This window comes from Phycodurus eques, chromosome 19, assembly GCF_024500275.1.
Source record: "Phycodurus eques isolate BA_2022a chromosome 19, UOR_Pequ_1.1, whole genome shotgun sequence".
In the NCBI taxonomy this organism is placed as follows: Eukaryota; Metazoa; Chordata; class Actinopteri; order Syngnathiformes; family Syngnathidae; genus Phycodurus; species Phycodurus eques.
Window position 1 is genome coordinate 1,692,011 of NC_084543.1, and position 17,968 is coordinate 1,709,978.

The following is a 17,968-nucleotide window of genomic DNA, read 5'->3' on the forward strand; positions in this document are numbered from 1 at the left end:
TTTTAGAAAAGTAAACAATAGTTTGTACTCTTTTTTAGGAAAGTACACCACCAGGCTTTTCTTTTTACAATCGTGCAAAATCAATAAGTTTGTTTTCATCTTTGGAAAGCGCAACATCAATCGAAGTCATTTGAACAAGTTGCGCTTCAATTGATCAAAGTGCACGACGGGAGGTCGGGGGCCGGACCGCAGAAGCCGTCTCCCCTCCCGGCCTCGGCGTGACGAGTCAAAACACTGCAGACAAACACGAGGCGTCCGCTTCAGGCGGTCGACGGGTGAATATCCGCTCTGTTTGCCGCCGTTTGCTCTTATTTTGGTTTCCGGAGAACGAGTCCTGACAGAGTTTTCCGACGTTAATCCGTCGACAAACACGCAATTATCCCGAATCATTAAAGTCAATAATGACTGGAGGTGGGAGAGAACGTCTCGAGGCAAGCAGTTACAGTAGCCACAGACGCAAAACACGCAGTGTTTGCAAAACACACACACACACACACACACAGTGCGGTTCAGGAGGCGGAACCATTCCTCAATGCAATTAAGGAAAAGGTGGAACGCAAAATGCTGAAGGAAGCGATAAATCAGTGGCTTTTTTTTCAGCTGTGTAGAAGTCGTCTGCGCACACTCGAGTCCAGATTTGACTTTTTGCCACAATAACTTACCCGGGACTTACTCCGCCAAAATTTGATAAGCGCGACTTACCGTCTCGTTGCCGAACAGGATGTCCACGTAAGGCATGATCTCCATCATGGCGGCGTTGAAAAACTGGCAGATGAACGGCGCCGACAGGTTCATGCAGAAGAGTTTGTTGTTTTGCGAAGCGTGCTCGGCCACCTTGAGCATGGAAGGCGGGGACACGGTCAGGAAAAAGCCCTGAAAACGAGAGCGCACACCGAAACAACTTTGACTTTCAAATTTCAAACCAGTCAAGCTGCAGATCTGTTTTGGGGTTGTTCGTTTCCCCCGACCACTTTCCACCAAGGAAAGGAACATGCAAAAAGCAATCCAATGTCGGTTAAGACATACTAAGGAATTCTATTCCACCAAAAATAAGAATGAGAATTTTTCCTCGTATTTGGTCAACTTCCTGTTTGTTGCCCCATCGCCACTGGCCGCTGTTATCGAGCAACATTTTGTGAACTAAGCTCTTCGATTCTGATCTTCCGCAATTGGGTCGTACGTTTGAATCCATCCGGTTACGCTCAGCAACGAGCGATGACGCAGACGGCTCCGCTGGCCACTGCTCCCTTGCAAAAAATGGCGGCTGAACTCTAAATCGTACAACTTTTAGGATGTCCGAACGTCACGGAATCGAGCAAGCTTTCGTCAACAAAAGACTTTGATTCGGAGCTTATTCGATCTGTTCGCTCCGAGCACTGAGTGACGATGTGACGGCTGCGTTAGCTTCTTGCGCTAGCCACTGGCACACCCAAATCCTACAACTTTGGGGGTGTCGCAACTTCCAGGTATCAAACAACTTTTCACAAACAAAGGACAAGGATTCGGGTCTTCTGCGACTGGTAGCTCGCTGCTCACCAAACTGGTGGTTCAACTCCAACTGGTCGATTTTTCTTTCAGGGCGTACAAACTCGAAGGCATCGCCCACGGTAGCATACAAGAGAGCGTAACACGATCCGGAATGGCTCTGGCTGACCCAAACACTTTAAACTGCTAATTTGTGGGTTTGAGGACGGAATTATTGAATCCAAAGAAGTACTTTTAAAGCACAAAGAAGGGGAAGAAGGAGAATGCTGAGGAGGGGCTGGTCAATCTGGAACAAACCCTGTGGTCGGGAAACAACACGCTGGTATCTGATGATGGGCGAACAAAAGTCTCGTCTGGACTCCCCTTACTCGGAAACAAGAGACGCACGGTTGGCCATTGTGTGAATGAATACAAATCGGGTAAGAAAACACCTTCGGGTTTCGGGTGGAAACCCGACACGGGGCGCACAGAAAAGCTGCTCGCCTTTGATACCGATCCGCTTAACCTCATTTTCCAGCAACAAGCTGCTCTGTAAAACCAGTAGGGCAGTCGCAAAAAAAAAAGAAAAGAAAAAAGAATAAGGAAGCGTTTCAGATGATCCATTTCATCCGGCTACTTTCTCTGGGGCTCATTAAAGCACGATGACATCAGCTGAAAAGCCAAGCGACCGAGCGCTTCACGAGACGAACGCGGTGCGACGACACAGCCGCTTTGAGAACAGCTGCACTCGAGTCAAGTGATGTCGCAGGTAGCAAAAAGAACGGCCCGTCTCCGACCTTGACATTTTCCTTTCGCCACGTGCCGACGTCGCATCAGGCAGAGATTGTCCTCTGACACGAGCGCTTCCAAATAAACCCGCCGCTGATCAAAGGGCCCCGAGACTCGCTCCAATATCCCGGGGGGGCTGCGCACTTCGAAAAGCCGGCTGGCGTCCGGCCGTGAGTCGCTTCCCCTGCGCCAGAACCATGACGCCGCATTTCCCGGACGTTATGACGAGCGGAAATACAGGAACTGATGCCCGGGAGAGGATACCGTTGATAGAGGAAGGGGGGAGAACGTGTAGGGGCTGCATTCGAAGGATCAATGAAAGCTTTCATCTTTTTATTTTAGGAAAGTGCAACACCAGTCGTTTCTCTTCTTTTTTGTAAAGTGAAACAATGGTTGCGCTTAGTGCAACATCAATTGCTTGTCTTCCTTCACTGAAAAGTGCAACATCAATAGATGGTATTCTTTTGGGCCTGTGCTCCTGCAAGTAGTGCGATCATCAGGTTCGACCATGGTTGTCACGGTAACAAAACCTGAACTCGCTATTGGCCCAGCAGAATACGGAGCGGAGCCATCGAGAGACAAGAAACGGTGTCGAGTGTGCTTGGGCGATTTGTTGAAAATGATATATATCGTCATACCGCATGTCTCCTTTACAACGCATATCCAACACGAAAGGCCTTGATTTCTAATTAAGTGCACCAGAGGAGGGCTGAGGGCCGAAAAGTTAAAAAAAAAAAAAAATGTTGTCAGTCTTTCCCGGGTTTTTCCACTCTGCGACCTTTAAAGGCTATCCCGACCCAAAAAGGCTTCGCTAGCTCAAATCCAAATGTCATAACAGCAAATATTTCCCTCACGGCGACACTTCTTACTTAACATCTGAATCGTCATGGTGAGGTGTGCCGATCCCCAAGTGTCTGCCTTTCAAATCCAGGTAATACCGCAGGAATCCTGTTCATAAAAGTCCCGCAGTTGCGAGTCGAGCGCCAAGTCAAATTCCCGTTTGCATCGGCAACCGTCTGGCTATGAAACAGAAGACGCTAAAGTCTTTAGCGGTCGTGGCGGGGCGCCGATGACGGGGATCTGCTTTCACTGGCGTCGGAGAGAAAAAGCGATACTTTGCTTTCTTTTTAGGAAAGGGCAAAATTGACTTTTTCAACTTCAACGGCTTTTCTTCGTTTACAGGAACGTTCGACATCGATCTTGATAGGAAAATGCAACATTCATATTTGGTCTTCTGTTTAGGAGAGGGCAAAATTCCTTTTGTTTGTTTTACAGAAAAGCGCAATAAATAGTTTGTCTTCCTTTAAGGAAAACTGACATCATTAATCGGTCGTCTTTTTCAGAAAGCGCAACATCATTAGTGTGTCTTTTTTTTCGGAGAGTGCAAAATCAATAGTTTGTCTTCTTTTTGCTCAATTTAAACAACTGTTTGGATTCTGTCCCTCTAAATGGCACGCAGGTGTGAACGAGAGTCGGAATTGTCGTTCGACTCCGTGCGCCCTGCGATTGGCCGCCTCCCACCCAAAGTCAGCCGACAGCAAAATCAGGACAAGCGCGAAAGAAAAGAGGATTGATGCAAGACTTTCCTCACAGCGGGAGAAGTCACATTGTTGTGGCATTGTGTGTGTGTCTGCCTGACGGGTGGTTGGCTGTGATGGATTGTGAGGTGTCACCCGACTTAAAATACAAGTGGATGCTTGAAGGGTGGAGACCAAAGAAATCTATTTGAAGAAAGGCACTGCAGGCAAAGTAAGATTTTTCGAGCCCTCCCCTTGACTAAAAGTTCAATGTTAATTTCCTATTTACTGTATATTTAGCACCGCCTTGGCAAAAAGCCGAATCGCACTGATTGTGTTGTGTCCATGTGTTTGACTAATAGCGGACTTCCTCAAATAACGGACAGATAAACGCAAATAAAGACCTCCTTTGACCATTAAAAAAAAGCAACTGTCTCAACTATCTCACTTCCTGTAGTTGACACGGACGGTTAACGGCAGATATAACTGCTGGGCCCATTCAAACCCTGTCACTAACCAAAACAGCAGCACAGCAACTGTCGCTCAGAGGAGCGTCATTGTTGTCACTTGGCATAAATTCTATTGAGAAAGTATTGCTTCATAGCATTTAATTAAAATAATAATGAAAACAAATAAATACAAAATTCAAATTCAAATAGAAAAATACAATTTGAAAAATGAAAATACAAAAATTCCAATTCAAAAAATTCTCTCGATATATTATCAATAAGATTTGCGGTTCTTTCAAACATTTGTTTTGGAGCAAATTTTCGCTATTCACAGTCAGGCTCGGTCCCTATCCCCCGCGAACAGCAGGGGCCCCCCGGTATATTTATTTATGTATTCCTTTCTTCGTGTATTTATAGTCCTCCCTCATAACTGCCTCAACGCACTGAGCGCTATTGCAGAAATACAATATACGGTACAATACGATAATGCCACCTCGTCATAGCCCACTTTATTCTCACTGGACAGTTTCGATACTACGAGTGGGACGAAATATCAATATTGTAATGTATCGTATCATTTCTCTCTCACCGTGTAGTATCGATACTGCTGATGTTTTGTGCCACCCCTACTATCAATCGAGTAAAGGTCGTCTTTGCCAGTGAGGAGCATTCGATGGGCATTTTCGCGCTCACCGATAACATGTGCCTCTCGGTCTCGGTTCCCGGCTCCCAACCAGGTGTCGTGTTTCGCTGCAGTTGATCAGATCCGCCGCTGCCAAAAGGGAAGTTGAGGGGGGAAGCCGGGAATTGTAGCGGAAGACGTACGGGTGGCCCGCGCGTTTAGAAGCGGAGCCGGCATCTCCGGGGGCGACACAATCGGGATTTAACAACCTGGGCGGACATCATTAACTAACCGCTTTCTTTATCTTTTCCGAAAAAGCAGCCGGGGGAGCCGTAAAGAGGCGGGAACTCAGAAACGACGACTGAACGGACGCGGTCGAGGTTATCCTGATAAACCCTAAATATACCCCAAACTATGATCCCCACATGCCAGGACATTACAGTCAAGTAGAAGGCGAAAATTATTACTCAGACAGTTTCGACCTGTTTTGTCAATGGCTCTGCCTTGGTCAAATGCCACAGAAGGATTTGTTTACCAGTGGCGCCACCGGAGGTTTTGCGACGTCACGGTGAAAAGGTCTCTGGTGGAAGTCCAGTTCCTCCTGAATAGCACAGGAACCTGGCCAGCCCGGGACAAAACGGGTTAAAACGGGCGCGCGCATCCGCTCTCCAGCGTCCTTGTGCGCCACGCGGCACTTAATTAGCATTTTACTCCTAGCGGCCCGCTCTCCTCCAGTGACTCTGAAGAGGAAAAGTCACGGTCATAAGCACACACACGCGCGCACACACTGGGACAAAATATCACATATCGTCATATTTCATATCGTTAGATCTCGCGATCCAGTATCGGTACTAGGGGTGGGACAAAATATCAATGGCGATACCGTAGCGAAGGTATCGTTAGCTCGAGCGGTCCGGTAGCCATACTAGGGGCAGGCCAAAAATATCTGCAGTATATTGCAATGTATCATATAGTTGGTTGTCATGGTAAAGTAACAACACTATGTGTCGGGGCGACAATATCAATACCAATATGTATCGTAGCGTTAGCTTTGACAAGGTGTGGGACAAAAATATTGATATCGGCATATATCCTATGGTTATGTCTTACAGTACAGTATCGATACTAGGGGTGGGACTATATCGATACCAATGTGTATTGTATCGTATCGTGAAATTCTTTACAAAAGGAAAGGAAATAAGTACTGATATCGGTATGTTTCTCATCATTTGATGTCACAGTACAGTATCGATACAATGTTGATATGAGGGACGGGTAAAAATATCCATATCGGTGATTAGATCTCACAATACAGTATCCATATTTGGAGTGGGACAAAATACCGATATCGAGATGTGTCATGAGCCGACGCAGCGCAGTATCAATGCTTTATTGATACACACGTACACGTATTTACAGTAAATTAAAAATGAAACAATGTCTCTATGAAGCGTATCGGTGGCTCACATGGGACAGTATCGATAATCGGGGCTGTGCCAATACGCACGGTAACATTAGTTCTGCGGGGCGTATCGAGAAAAAGGACGGAACAAAATGCCAACTGTTAAATCGCTTGACTTCGGTGTTGGAAAATACATCTGCAGTTGAGTGAATAACCGCCGCGGGTTTCTGGTTTCAGTGAACATTTCCAAAAGGCGCTACTGCGACGGATACCAACTAGTCGGCGGGGGTCACTCGAGGTCGAACGCTGCGACGGGAGCGACGGGAGACAGCGGCCCAGTGTTCGCGGCCGGCCCGGCCGAAGCCGGCGCAGCGGCACGGAAAATTACAGGTAATTGGCCGAGCCGTCGAATCCAGTTCGGCTTCGCCCGAGAGCCTAAAATAACAAAGCTGTGATTGCTCGGAGGCCCCAAAGAGTTAATTTGATACACATTTCTCCACCCACCTTGAAATGTACTAGCGCCGGGTAAGACCCCTGCGCTCCCTCCGCACTCCCCCCCCCCTCGCAAATACTCTCCATCTGGCACATTACGTTGACGCAGCGGGAGAAGGTGAGGCGAGCGCCCTTGCACAATATTGCGTGAAGGCTGTCAAACTCCACGCGGGCCTAATAATACACTGGGACGGTCTGCGTTTGGATTGGAAAAGATGTAGTGTTACACATAATTGGCGCTGGGCCACATGCTACACCGCTTGAACAAAGGAGGGCCTTTTCCTCACCTGAATGACTGATGGCCGTCCGCCACCTTTAAACTTGACCCCTCACCCCTTGAGCGTACTCATTAAGATGTCCATTAAAGAGTCGTGAAAATGGGGTGATGTCACGCGGTTGACTTGTTAGGGTGCCAGCACGCTGTGCCCCATTTTGAGGGGATTGCCCAACAACTCGTGAAAAAGTCTTTAGAATCCGTGCTCAAAAAGAGACAGGAAGTCGGCAGTCGGCCGTTTCCGTCGGACGTAGCCATTTTTCGGGCTACTTCTGAGGCAAACCCGTCCTGTAGCGTTTGTCCAACGGCAATTTCATTTAGCGTTATGAACGTCTATTGTGAGTAGACCCGCAAAAAAGTCCGATCCAAAAGGACAGCGCGACGCTGCCACTTTCGGGTCCTTGTGGCCATTTCCAGAGCTTCCTTTCAAGCTGAACTATTTTGTCCGACGACCACCAAGTCGGACTCACGGTTCAATACGAGCCCACAAAGGGTTCACGTGGTGTGGGCCATGATGGAAAATGTCCTCTTTCCGTGGTGGACTTTTTGGAAACTTCAGCCCCCAAGGCCAGTTTGACTTAGCAACATGACATTTAAAGCCATGCCCATAATGAATAGACCCAGAGAAACGTCTCAAGAGGCAACGCCCAAAACGACACAGGAACTTTGCCATTTTGGTACCTTGCAGCCAGTTTCAGGTCATTTTGCCCATTTGTAGGTTGTCCTAGAGAATTTGCCCGATTGTTGCCAAATCGGACCAAGTGCTGTATATGAGACCACACGCCGTCGACTGTGACCGCAGCTATCAGAGGAAACAGTCACTGTCAGATCAGATAGGAATAAAGTGCTCTGCCAAATAGCGAGCCAGCACTTCATACATGCTTACCAGCGCTTCATAACGTGATGGCGAGCCGAGTTCTAAATACTTCATAAGGGTAAGCTTACTGTAAAGCGGTATATTTCCTACACCGCATTTGGCTATCTGCGCTGTAAAAATCATTAAATTCCGCAGAAGTCACGCTGAGGTTTCCGACCCCGCTGACACTAACATCATGTTTTACACTCGCAACAAGCAGCAACTCGAGCAGTGGAGAGAGCGAGAGGGAGAGAGAAAAAAGAAACATCGATTGCCCGCAGGCGAGTAGTGTGAACTTTCATACCCTAAGTCCAATTTCCTTGAAAGCGGAGGGCCCTAAATCACATCAGGCCGAGGCGATGCGGGTGTGGAATTATGCAAAAGAGACATTTAACTGTGCAGAAAGTCTCAGGCGGAGAAAAGTTGGAGCTCGTTTATTTAGAGCTGATTGTTTTTTGGAATATTCCGGCGCAAGAGTGGATGAACCGGAGCGCGTATCGTTTTTATTCAGGCACTTTTGCATTTATGGCGTATATTTCCTCCCCTCCTTAAGAGCGGTCAAATATTTGCGGCGGAGTGTTCCCTCCCGCTCGAGAGCGGCATCCGGGGCCAAAGAAAATTAGACATCGAGCGGCGGGTCGCGGGACCATCGGCTCGGAGGCGTCAGGCTGCCGTGCCAAAGACGCGCGAGCCGGAATGTTGCACGCTCACACAACCATCGTACATTAGTATTTAGAAGTACTTCTTTTGTCATTTCTTTTTGCATGACAACATTGAGACGCAACAATATCTAACAACACTACAGATATAGGCAATGAAATTGACATCAATTTAGAAATAAAACACGAGTAATGATACCGTGAGAGTTAACGATGCATCTTAATATCGATACTATACCCTAAGGGGTAACGATACATCTGAATATTGATATTTTGCCCCGCTCCTGGTATTAATTAGTGTACCCTGAAAAGGAACGATGCATCAATATCGTTTTTCGTTTTTTACCCAAGACCCCTAGTATCAATGTTGTACCATAAGAGGTAATGATGCATCTCAATGTCGACATTTTGTATCAATATTGTAACCCGAAAGGTAATGATACATCTTGATATCAATTGTAGTCAATATTGGCCCATGAGAATGAACAATACGTCGATATCAATATTTTGTATCACCGCGACAATCGATACTGCGCCGCTAAGGCTCATCATAAAATACCGTTTATTTGCTCTGGGTAAGGATCGAGCCCTGCCGCGAGGAACAGAAATTCGACAATTGAAGCCCACCCAAACTCTAATTGCCTATAGATGCCGCAAGATGGCGGGGAAGTCTTTCTTTTCTTATTAGACAAGGCAATGGCTTGACGAAATGAAGCTCCTCCCCTCTGTTCAACAGAGTTGCTTGGCCGTAAGGTGCCACTAGTAGGCGCCAAAGCAAGATCTTTATATTATTATTATTATGTATATTATTTTATGTTAGATAGAAGAGTTTCCTAGCGAAAAAATAAATAAATCTGAAAATAGGCACATTTTCAAACGTGTAATTGTGACAATGGTATTTTGTTGCATGAATATTAAATAAATAACCCGCTCAAAATGACAGCGGCGCAAAACAAAACGTGCTCCATTTCAAAAAAGGTTCCGTTAACTTGGCCGACAATTTGAGCCAGACCACTTAAGGAGAAAAATAACCCCCCTGTAAAAGCCGGCGCGAGGAGCGGGGAGGTGCGAGGTTCCCTTCTAATTGCGGCAGAAGAGAGAAGCCACGTCGGAGTAAACAAAGTCTGATCGATGGCGGGGATTTTATCGAGAACAGAGCCTTTGGTCTTGGGCCGAGGCGAGCGCAAACACACTCCACCAGGGAGGTGTCGGCGGGGGGGGGGGGAGTCGAAATAGCTGAGGCAAGGAGCCGGTCGGTTAAAAGCATTATGCATCACGAGGAAGGCGGCCGGTCGGAGTGCCCCGACTCGCCACGTATGACGTGCAGTCACCTAGGTCGCATCGCGGTCATTCGTATCTGACAGCGCGAAAACAAAGCGGCGTCGCCGGTGTCGGCTTCAGGTCGGCCGCGCGCTCGACAGCTTTGTGCCGCCTCCGCATTCACGCATTCTCCAGCGCAGCGCTTCTCAAACCTTTGACGCCAAGCACCACCTCCGAAAATACTCGACTCTACGAGTACCGCCGTCGCGACAACGTCGTAGTCGGCTCGAGTCTTCGTCGCGCACCGCGGAGAAGAGTGTTGTGAACAACCCTTCCGAATAGAAAAAGAGTCAAGCAGGCTTCATGCAGGTGCATCGCAATAAATTAGAATATGGTAGAAAAGTCCATTCATTTCAGTACTCCAAAATTATACACAGTCATTAAACAAAAAATATATAGATTAAAAAAGTCACAAAATATATGACTCTGTGTGTGTGTGTGTGTGTGTAGTGCATTTTTGAATTGAACTTGCTCATTAAAGTAAGCTTGTGACACGATTCTAACATTTATATAAAAATATATATAAGTGCCGTACTACATAGTTCTCAGTCTTCAACATATTTATAATGCATTTAGAAACAGCTCTCTGAATGTACGTTAGTGTTTTTAATCTTATTGTAAGCCATTGTATCATTGTGCACAGTTGGAATATTAACACAGTACATGAATATGGGAAAATGAAAATTGAAAAAAAAAAAACTGTATTTCAGCCTCCTGCGTACACGTGACGAGCGGCCTGAAACGGGGAGCGCGCCCGAGCGGGATGTAAATCACGGCTAAAACGATTGTAACGCACCAGCGGAGAGTCTCCTTGAACCGCTGCGATTTGATTATAAAGAGGTTAAACAAACGTCATCATAAATCTGTCGTGTATTTAATAGGATGGGCCATTTTGTGTCCGGCGGGCGACCACTTAAGGAGTGCTCCATGCTAAATTGCCGCATCCCTTACGACTTTTGTTGACCATCTGAGCTCAGTCAGGGAATCAATCACGACTGCCCCCCAAGGACTTACAGTATGGTCATCCGTTTTTAGCAGTAGCATTCCCTCATTGTTTTCTTATGAGACAATTACCCGGGAAAACCACACATTTTCTGCTCAAAATCACGACAGAGTTGGCGCACCCGCACTCCCCAACGCGCACCCTAAAAAAAAAACAACAACAGCAGCAGCAGCAGTCCGCCCGTACGCCCGCCCCGGCGCCTGGCGCACCCGCTCCCGCTCGTTTCTTTCATCCGGCCATCGAGCCGACGTGCGCATAAGAAGCCGAAAGTGATGCGGATATGAAAAGGAAGCCCCAAAATGGAGCAGAAGACACAAACTAAAATGTTGTCTTCATTCAAAAAAAAAAAAAAATAACAACACCATTATCCAAATATATAGTGACAGACAGTAGCAAGGTAACCTGACAGAAAGAAAACAAACATTTCTATGGTTTTCAAGGGCCCACGGAAGGAAGAAATGTCGTTTTTATGAGTAGCTTTTCCCTCTTCGGCGAAACAAACGAGTGTAACATTTGTATCAATTCACACATTCAAACATGAAATCCAGCCTTAATCGACTCTTGTTTCTATTTGCTCATTGTCAGGTGAGGCATACACAGAGGGGGGGGGGTGCCAATTAGCATCAATATTGTCTCCTCAACTGCACTCTGCTACATAATTAATAAGAGCTCTGACACGACACGGATAAACGAAACGAAATGAAACGACTATCATAGGCGAAGACATATTTATATATAAATAGATAAAAATGCCACATTCATTTTTAATGAGCGTCTGCCGAGCTCCCCGGCCACGCTTCCAGACATCGCGTTTCGCTTTCAGACACCATAAAAGTGCCACGCGGGGCCAGGAATGGCATATTCCCTCGCTCCAAACCTTAGCGCTTGGAACAGATGGTGGTACAGTGGATTTTCCACCAAGCGGTACGGTTCAGTTCGCCACGGCACAGATCGGAACAGCAAGCCCTGATCAGACTTCCGCACCGACCGCAAGTGAACCGTACCGCATTGCCGTGCCCGGCGGACCGAAGAAAGTGTGCTGAAATACTTCGTGGTTCTGCTTGCCATGTCCCCCATTAGTGCAGGGGAGTGTGTTTGGCTCCACCTTGACACAACTGAACCATACCGTAGCAGCGCTACCGGTGCTGGAATACGCTATGGTACAGATCTGCTTGCAGCGCCACAGTACGGTAACGGTTGAGCACGGTCAACCCCGATCGAGCGTTTAGCTCCGCCCAACCACAAGGCAGCGACCTGCACCGTTCCACTGCGACCTCTGCCGAGCAGCGCCCCAGAATTTGTGAGCCAATGGAGGCGAGATCGTTATTTCGGTGTCGTGAACCTCAGTTTATCGCCGGGGGTACTTACCAGACCCACATCGATAAAGAGAGGTCCTCTTTTGCTGCATTCTAAGCAATTGACCTCACCTAGCGACGTCTTTTGGACTCACGCTTGGCGCATTACAAACTACGGTGGGAGTGAAAAAGATAAAATGGTCGTTCAAGCCGTTGACCTTGTTTTCTCGATCACTCTGCCCGAAGGGTTTGTTTAGGTGCCGTGCCATCAGAGAGAATTGTGTGCCTCGCCACCCAGGGAAACGCTCGATCCCGTCTTTCCCGCTAAGATGATCTCGGCCAAAACGACAATGAACGTGTCTCGATTTTTGTCTGTAGTGGTTTCCGCTTCCTCGCTCGAGCGCAGGAAGAGCGACGAAACGGCCGTGAACCGACAGGACGTGAGATCACTTCTCGCGGACATCGGAAGGAAACGCACAACAAAGCCGGCTAATGTTTACCATCCTCGGGTCCGTCTGTCGTCGATCAATCCGAGCTTAACTTTACCCGTCTGTCCCGAGTTTGCCGCCTCCTTCCATCCTTCCGTCCAGCCTTTCATTCTAACTTCCATTTATCTGTACTTCCTTGAACCAATCCTCTCCATTGAGGATCCATCCATCCTCCCTTCAGTTTATTGGTCTTTCCTTCAATCCGTCCTGTCTACTGATGGAGCGTCTATCCGGCTGCAATTCTGTCCATCCATCCCACCTTTCGTTTATCTGTCTTTTCTTTAATCAGTCATATCCACTGTCCATTCATCCTTTAACCAACCCTATCCCCCCTTTCTTCATCCATCCATGCATGTCTCAATCTGTTTTTCCAGCCATCTTAAGTGCGGTTCACCGATTGCGGTTTTGAGCTTTGGCGGAGTTCTTCGGGTTTCCTTGCGCGGCACACGGCAACTACCACCCGCCGCGTGTTTACTCGCCACGAAGCCTCCTCGCAGCGAGGAAAGGCACGCTCCGGTTACGTTGTCGCATGTCACCGCTGCGCATATTGTGTTTGAAGATGCAAAAACGCGTCGGCCGCGCGCGAGCAACCACCCGGCGAGAGGCTGAGCCGCCGCTCGCCCGCTTTTCCTCGCACCTCTTTAAATGGCTGCCAGTGATACTCCTGCTCAGCGCGCGGATAGGATTTTTTTTTTCTCCCCCTGCGGGGATTTGGAATCATTTGAGTAGTTGAGTTAAAAAGGCAGAATCAAGTGAGAGAAACTGTAACATATACTGTATGTACAGTGAAAGTCTAATATACTGTTCTTACAGTGGTACCTGGAATTTAATTCATTCGGTGACCACCCTATCTCAACGTTCCTCATTGAAATAAATAGAAATTCCATGAATCCATTCCAACCCCCCCAAAAAACACAAAAATATTTGTCGTGCTTTTTTTCTATGGAAAACTGCACTGTACAGTTTAGCAATGTACGAAAATATACAATCAGAACAATTCAATAAAATTGCTAAAAATAATAATAAAAGAAAATGTATTCCACTTTCACTGGACAAGACTTGGACTGGACTTTCTTGACTGTTGCCTTTTTCGCCACACTTTCCTCACTGTTGGCGTTTCCATCTTCAAAATGATTTTGATGCGCTTTCCTGGCGTGATAGCCTTTTAGTCAACCCTCTGTACATATCAGAAGTACTACGTTCGTGCACATCGCTCATGTTTTTCGATGATTGCAAACTTCAATTCTTATCCGCTTCTTCTTTTCAGCGCTCACTTTCTTCGGAGCGAGTCGTGGTGAGAACAAATAAATAGCTGCACAAAAGAATCACGTGTACAGTATGTGCCAAAAGACTTATTTTAGACGTTATTTTTCAAATCCACTGTGAACAGACGGTGGAGAACTCGAGCCAAATGACTTGACTCAAGTCAGACTTAAAGTCGGCAATTTTCAGACTAAAACGTAGGAAAGATTTGAATGGGACTCGAATGACACGACTTGTTCGGTCTCGTCTGTTTACATGAGAAAATGGCCGTTTCTAAGATGGAGGGTTTTATTTTGCCTCATCAAGCAAGTATCAAGATTATTACGCTTGTGTACATTTTGTTGAATTTGTCTAAGTGTATTGCTAATTTGACTGATCTAAAAATGTGTTTTACTTTATTTTTATTTCATTGCATTGTTAGTTTGTGCTACTTTTTTCCTGACATTTGTGTCTCTGGGAGAGGGAAAGCGTGTTCTTGATTCCTTGCATGCCAGAGCAAAGTCTTGTGAGGATTACATTGGCTAAGGCCTTATCACTCCAGGAAATTCGCTGAAAAGTGCTCAGAGTAGAAAATCAAAGGGAAGCGTTATTCTTTTCAACTTTCTCCCTGCTCCTGGAGAAAACTTATTTCTTTTTCGCCACCTGACTCGTCGCCTGGCTGGAATTTTTCACGCGGAAAATGTAAAGGCAGGTAGGTGATTTGGACAGAGCGGGAGGGAGGATGGGGGTGCGCCGCTGTTGAACATCCAGGGGAAATGTTTGTTATTGGAACGGGATAGCGCCATGGCGACGGCTCAGTGAGACTCCTGAGGCTTTTGTTCAGAGTACAAAGTGATTAGCACCTATTTGAGCGGAAAAAAAGTATTAGCTGCGACCGGCTAAAAGGGGTGGGACGAAACATCGTGATCTACCGTATCATTCAGCATCGATACGCCAGCGTCACGCTATCCGACGGTCCGATACGGGTGGGACAAATAATCAATGAATACACATACTCGGTAGCCGTAGCAACAGATTAATAGCATTTCAATAGTGAAAATTGATTGGGTCACGGAACGAATCAAGGTACCACCGTACTTTATTTCCTTTTAGCCTCATCGCCGAATAACCGAGCCAATCTGTCAATTTGAAAAATCACATGTGGCGATTGAGCACAAAGGTTTGTACACCCCTGGTTGACACAATTACAATAGGCAATTCGAAACATTTGTCGCTGGCAAGTATCCCGATTATTGGGTTTCCCGCCAGGTAATTGGGCGGCAAGTTTGAGCGCGTCATCACGCTCAAACTTGAAGCGAGCGTGTCATCGGGCCCGCGGAGTGACGGCGGCCATTAGCATCAGGACGCCCGATGATTGAGTGACACGGCCGAAGAAAAACAAGCCGGGGCCTCGATGAGCCCGATCAATAGGCTTTGGCAAACGGCAACAGCGCTCGCTCGCACTGGCGGGCGGGCGGGATGATGCGACGTTGCTTATTCCGGCGCCATTCAATGTCACCATTAGACTTTTTCTCCGGTGTCAAATCTGTTCAATAAAAGGGCATTATTTCCGAAAGGACAAGAGTTGCGTTAATCCTTTTATGCCGCTTTCAGCGGGATAGTGTCCCATTGCTAATATCAAAGCGCGAGACGTGACTTCGCCTGATAACTCTCCGCGTACCGTACGGCCGAACCTCTGAAGTGGAACGCAATCCGCTCTGCGACAGTCTAACTGTGTCGCTGTTCATTTTGATTTACAGAATTCTATAAATTTGATTGCTGTTGAATTGTTTCATCATTATTTATCCATCCATCTCCCAATGTACATTTCCCAGAACAGATCTGTCTCGGCACGAGAGCGGCGAGAGTGACGGGCGGACGGAACCGTAACCTCGCTCCGCCTCTTCCGCCCGAGGCGAGTCACGGGCGCAGAGCGATGAATGCCTGCCGGCGTCCAAAGAAGCCCTGCAGTCTGGTGCTCATGATAAACAAACTAATTAGAGGGAAGGCGTGTTATTTCGCCATCGGTGATGGGAAATAATCAATTCGCTTTTATTTCGACATGGCGGAAAAACTCATGTCGGAAAAAGGAGAGAGGAGGGAGTGGATTCATTAGTTCAACAGTTGGCAATACTACATAGAGAGAGCTTTTTTTTTTAAACCTCAAGATTAAGTGTGGTCAATCTTTCAAGCATACGACAGACGCGTTCGGTAGCGATTGCTGAAAATGTCTCGGACGTGTTGGCTTTTGATCCTTGGACAAGCACACGAAAATGCCCCACTTCAAACCAACATGGCAGACTTCCTGCGTCTTTTCTTGCATGGCTTCTTGAAACCTTTTTGCTGGTTTACTTACGGTAGACGTGAATACCAAATTTCGTGTTGCTTAGTCCAACTGGCTTCAGGGGCTGAATTTTCAAACAAGTGCAGATGGCGCTATGAAGGAAAAAGCACATTTTTGGGGTCGTTTTTGACAATGCGAAGGCTCTGTATTCGACCTAATAACAACATCATATTGCATCATGTTGGCATAAATTTAGCATGTGGCTCTGAGGCCTTTACACAACTGGAAGAGCCCCTGATTAGAGAAATAAATTGCAGTACTAAGCTAGCCACTCGCAATTCATCCCTGCAAAAGCAGCGTTATTTTTTGCCCCCTCGCTCGCAGGGATACATGCCCTTCTTGTGTGCACGAGTCAGCTGACATCTTCTGCGGGTGCGGGTGGAGCAGCCCTCTTCGTCGGCGGTTGTCCGGCCTGACGGGCGCGACCTGCGGGAGCCGTGCCTCTTAATCACTCACGCCGCCCACTGGATAGATTTCTCTCACTCATCACATCCGGGCACATATACATATCACACATATCAAAGGGCTCCCGGGGGACTGGTATGGGGTCGGGAGGGCGGGGGTGTCGGACCGGGTTTCACCGCGTCCGTGCGACGGGGCTTGCCCCCTGGATTTGAAATGCATCACACACTCGGTGGACCCCTGGGCCCGATCCCGCCCCTCAGCCTCCGCGGTGCGGGCACAGCAGTTACAGGACACTTCTGTCAGTCCTTGTGCACGTAAAACGGTGTCAATTCATTTGCATGTGTCCGCAGGCACACACCCCAGGGGACTCTTTCACTGGGTGTGGGGCCGCTCACTCATTGCGACAAATAACTCATCAATATGCAAACTGTTCATGTATCCCCTCGCTCACACTCTCGTTTGATAGACTTTTATCATTTACATAGTCAATCCCACCACACTTCAGTTGTAGAGCCGGCTTCACGACCCTTGTCCTACATGCTTCCTCTCCTGTCCTTGTCCTGTTCCAGCTTGTCCTGTCCTTCCCTCACAGGGTGGAGCACTACAGCCCCATGCAACACTCATATTTAACGTTTCATTGTTGCAGATAACGTAATGATTTACTTTTCTCATCCTGTTTACAATTAGTGCTTTGTCTTTTGTCTTGGTTTCTCTCTCCCCTCTAGAAACTTTGTTCTGTTCGACTCTGATTCTCAATAAACTTCAATTATAATGCTAAGAAACCGCAGCAGAAGCTTCAAAACTCCGCTGTGACACAGTACAACTGTTCCGGCAGAAAAGGGATACAGATGCAGATCCTCCATTGTGCTTGACCTAACAGCCGAACACGACACGGAGAAAGAAAAAAAAAAGAAATAGCGGTACTAAGCTAACCACTCGCAATTAATCCCAGCAAAAACAGCACTTTTTTTTTTTCTGCCCCCTCGCTCGCAGGGATACATGCCCTTCTTGTGTGCATGAGTCAGCTGACATCATCTGACAATCGAGCGGGGGCTTTGTCAAAACGGGGCCGTTGTTATTGTTTTGATTGCCAGCCGCCGCAGCGTCTGCAACAAAGGCACGCACATGTGGAGCATCAAAAAGGACGAGAGGTCTGCTTTTTATTTACAGCGGCCGACAATCTTGTGTGGCGGGATGCGGCCGTGATGTTCAAGCAGGGGGGCGCTAATCGGAATGTCCCGCGGACGTGCAGATGCTCTGACAAACAATGCAACAGCCCCCGCCCCCCCCCAAGGGTTCCGGGCACCAGCACAACCAATGGCACAAGAGTAAATAGTGCTGAGAGGG

The 17,968-nt window shown here is 47.4% G+C and overlaps 1 protein-coding gene across 4 annotated transcripts in view; it reads right to left on the reverse strand.

Moving 5' to 3' along the window:
* Positions 1-17,968, reverse strand: part of LOC133395208 (adenosine kinase-like) — a 99,224-nt gene that overhangs the window by 20,123 nt on the left and 61,133 nt on the right. For all 4 annotated transcript variants that reach the window (XM_061663958.1, XM_061663961.1, XM_061663960.1 and 1 more), the window contains exon 7: positions 703-873. In XM_061663958.1, coding sequence (XP_061519942.1) covers positions 703-873 — 171 coding nt within the window. The remainder of the gene's footprint in view (positions 1-702; positions 874-17,968) is intronic.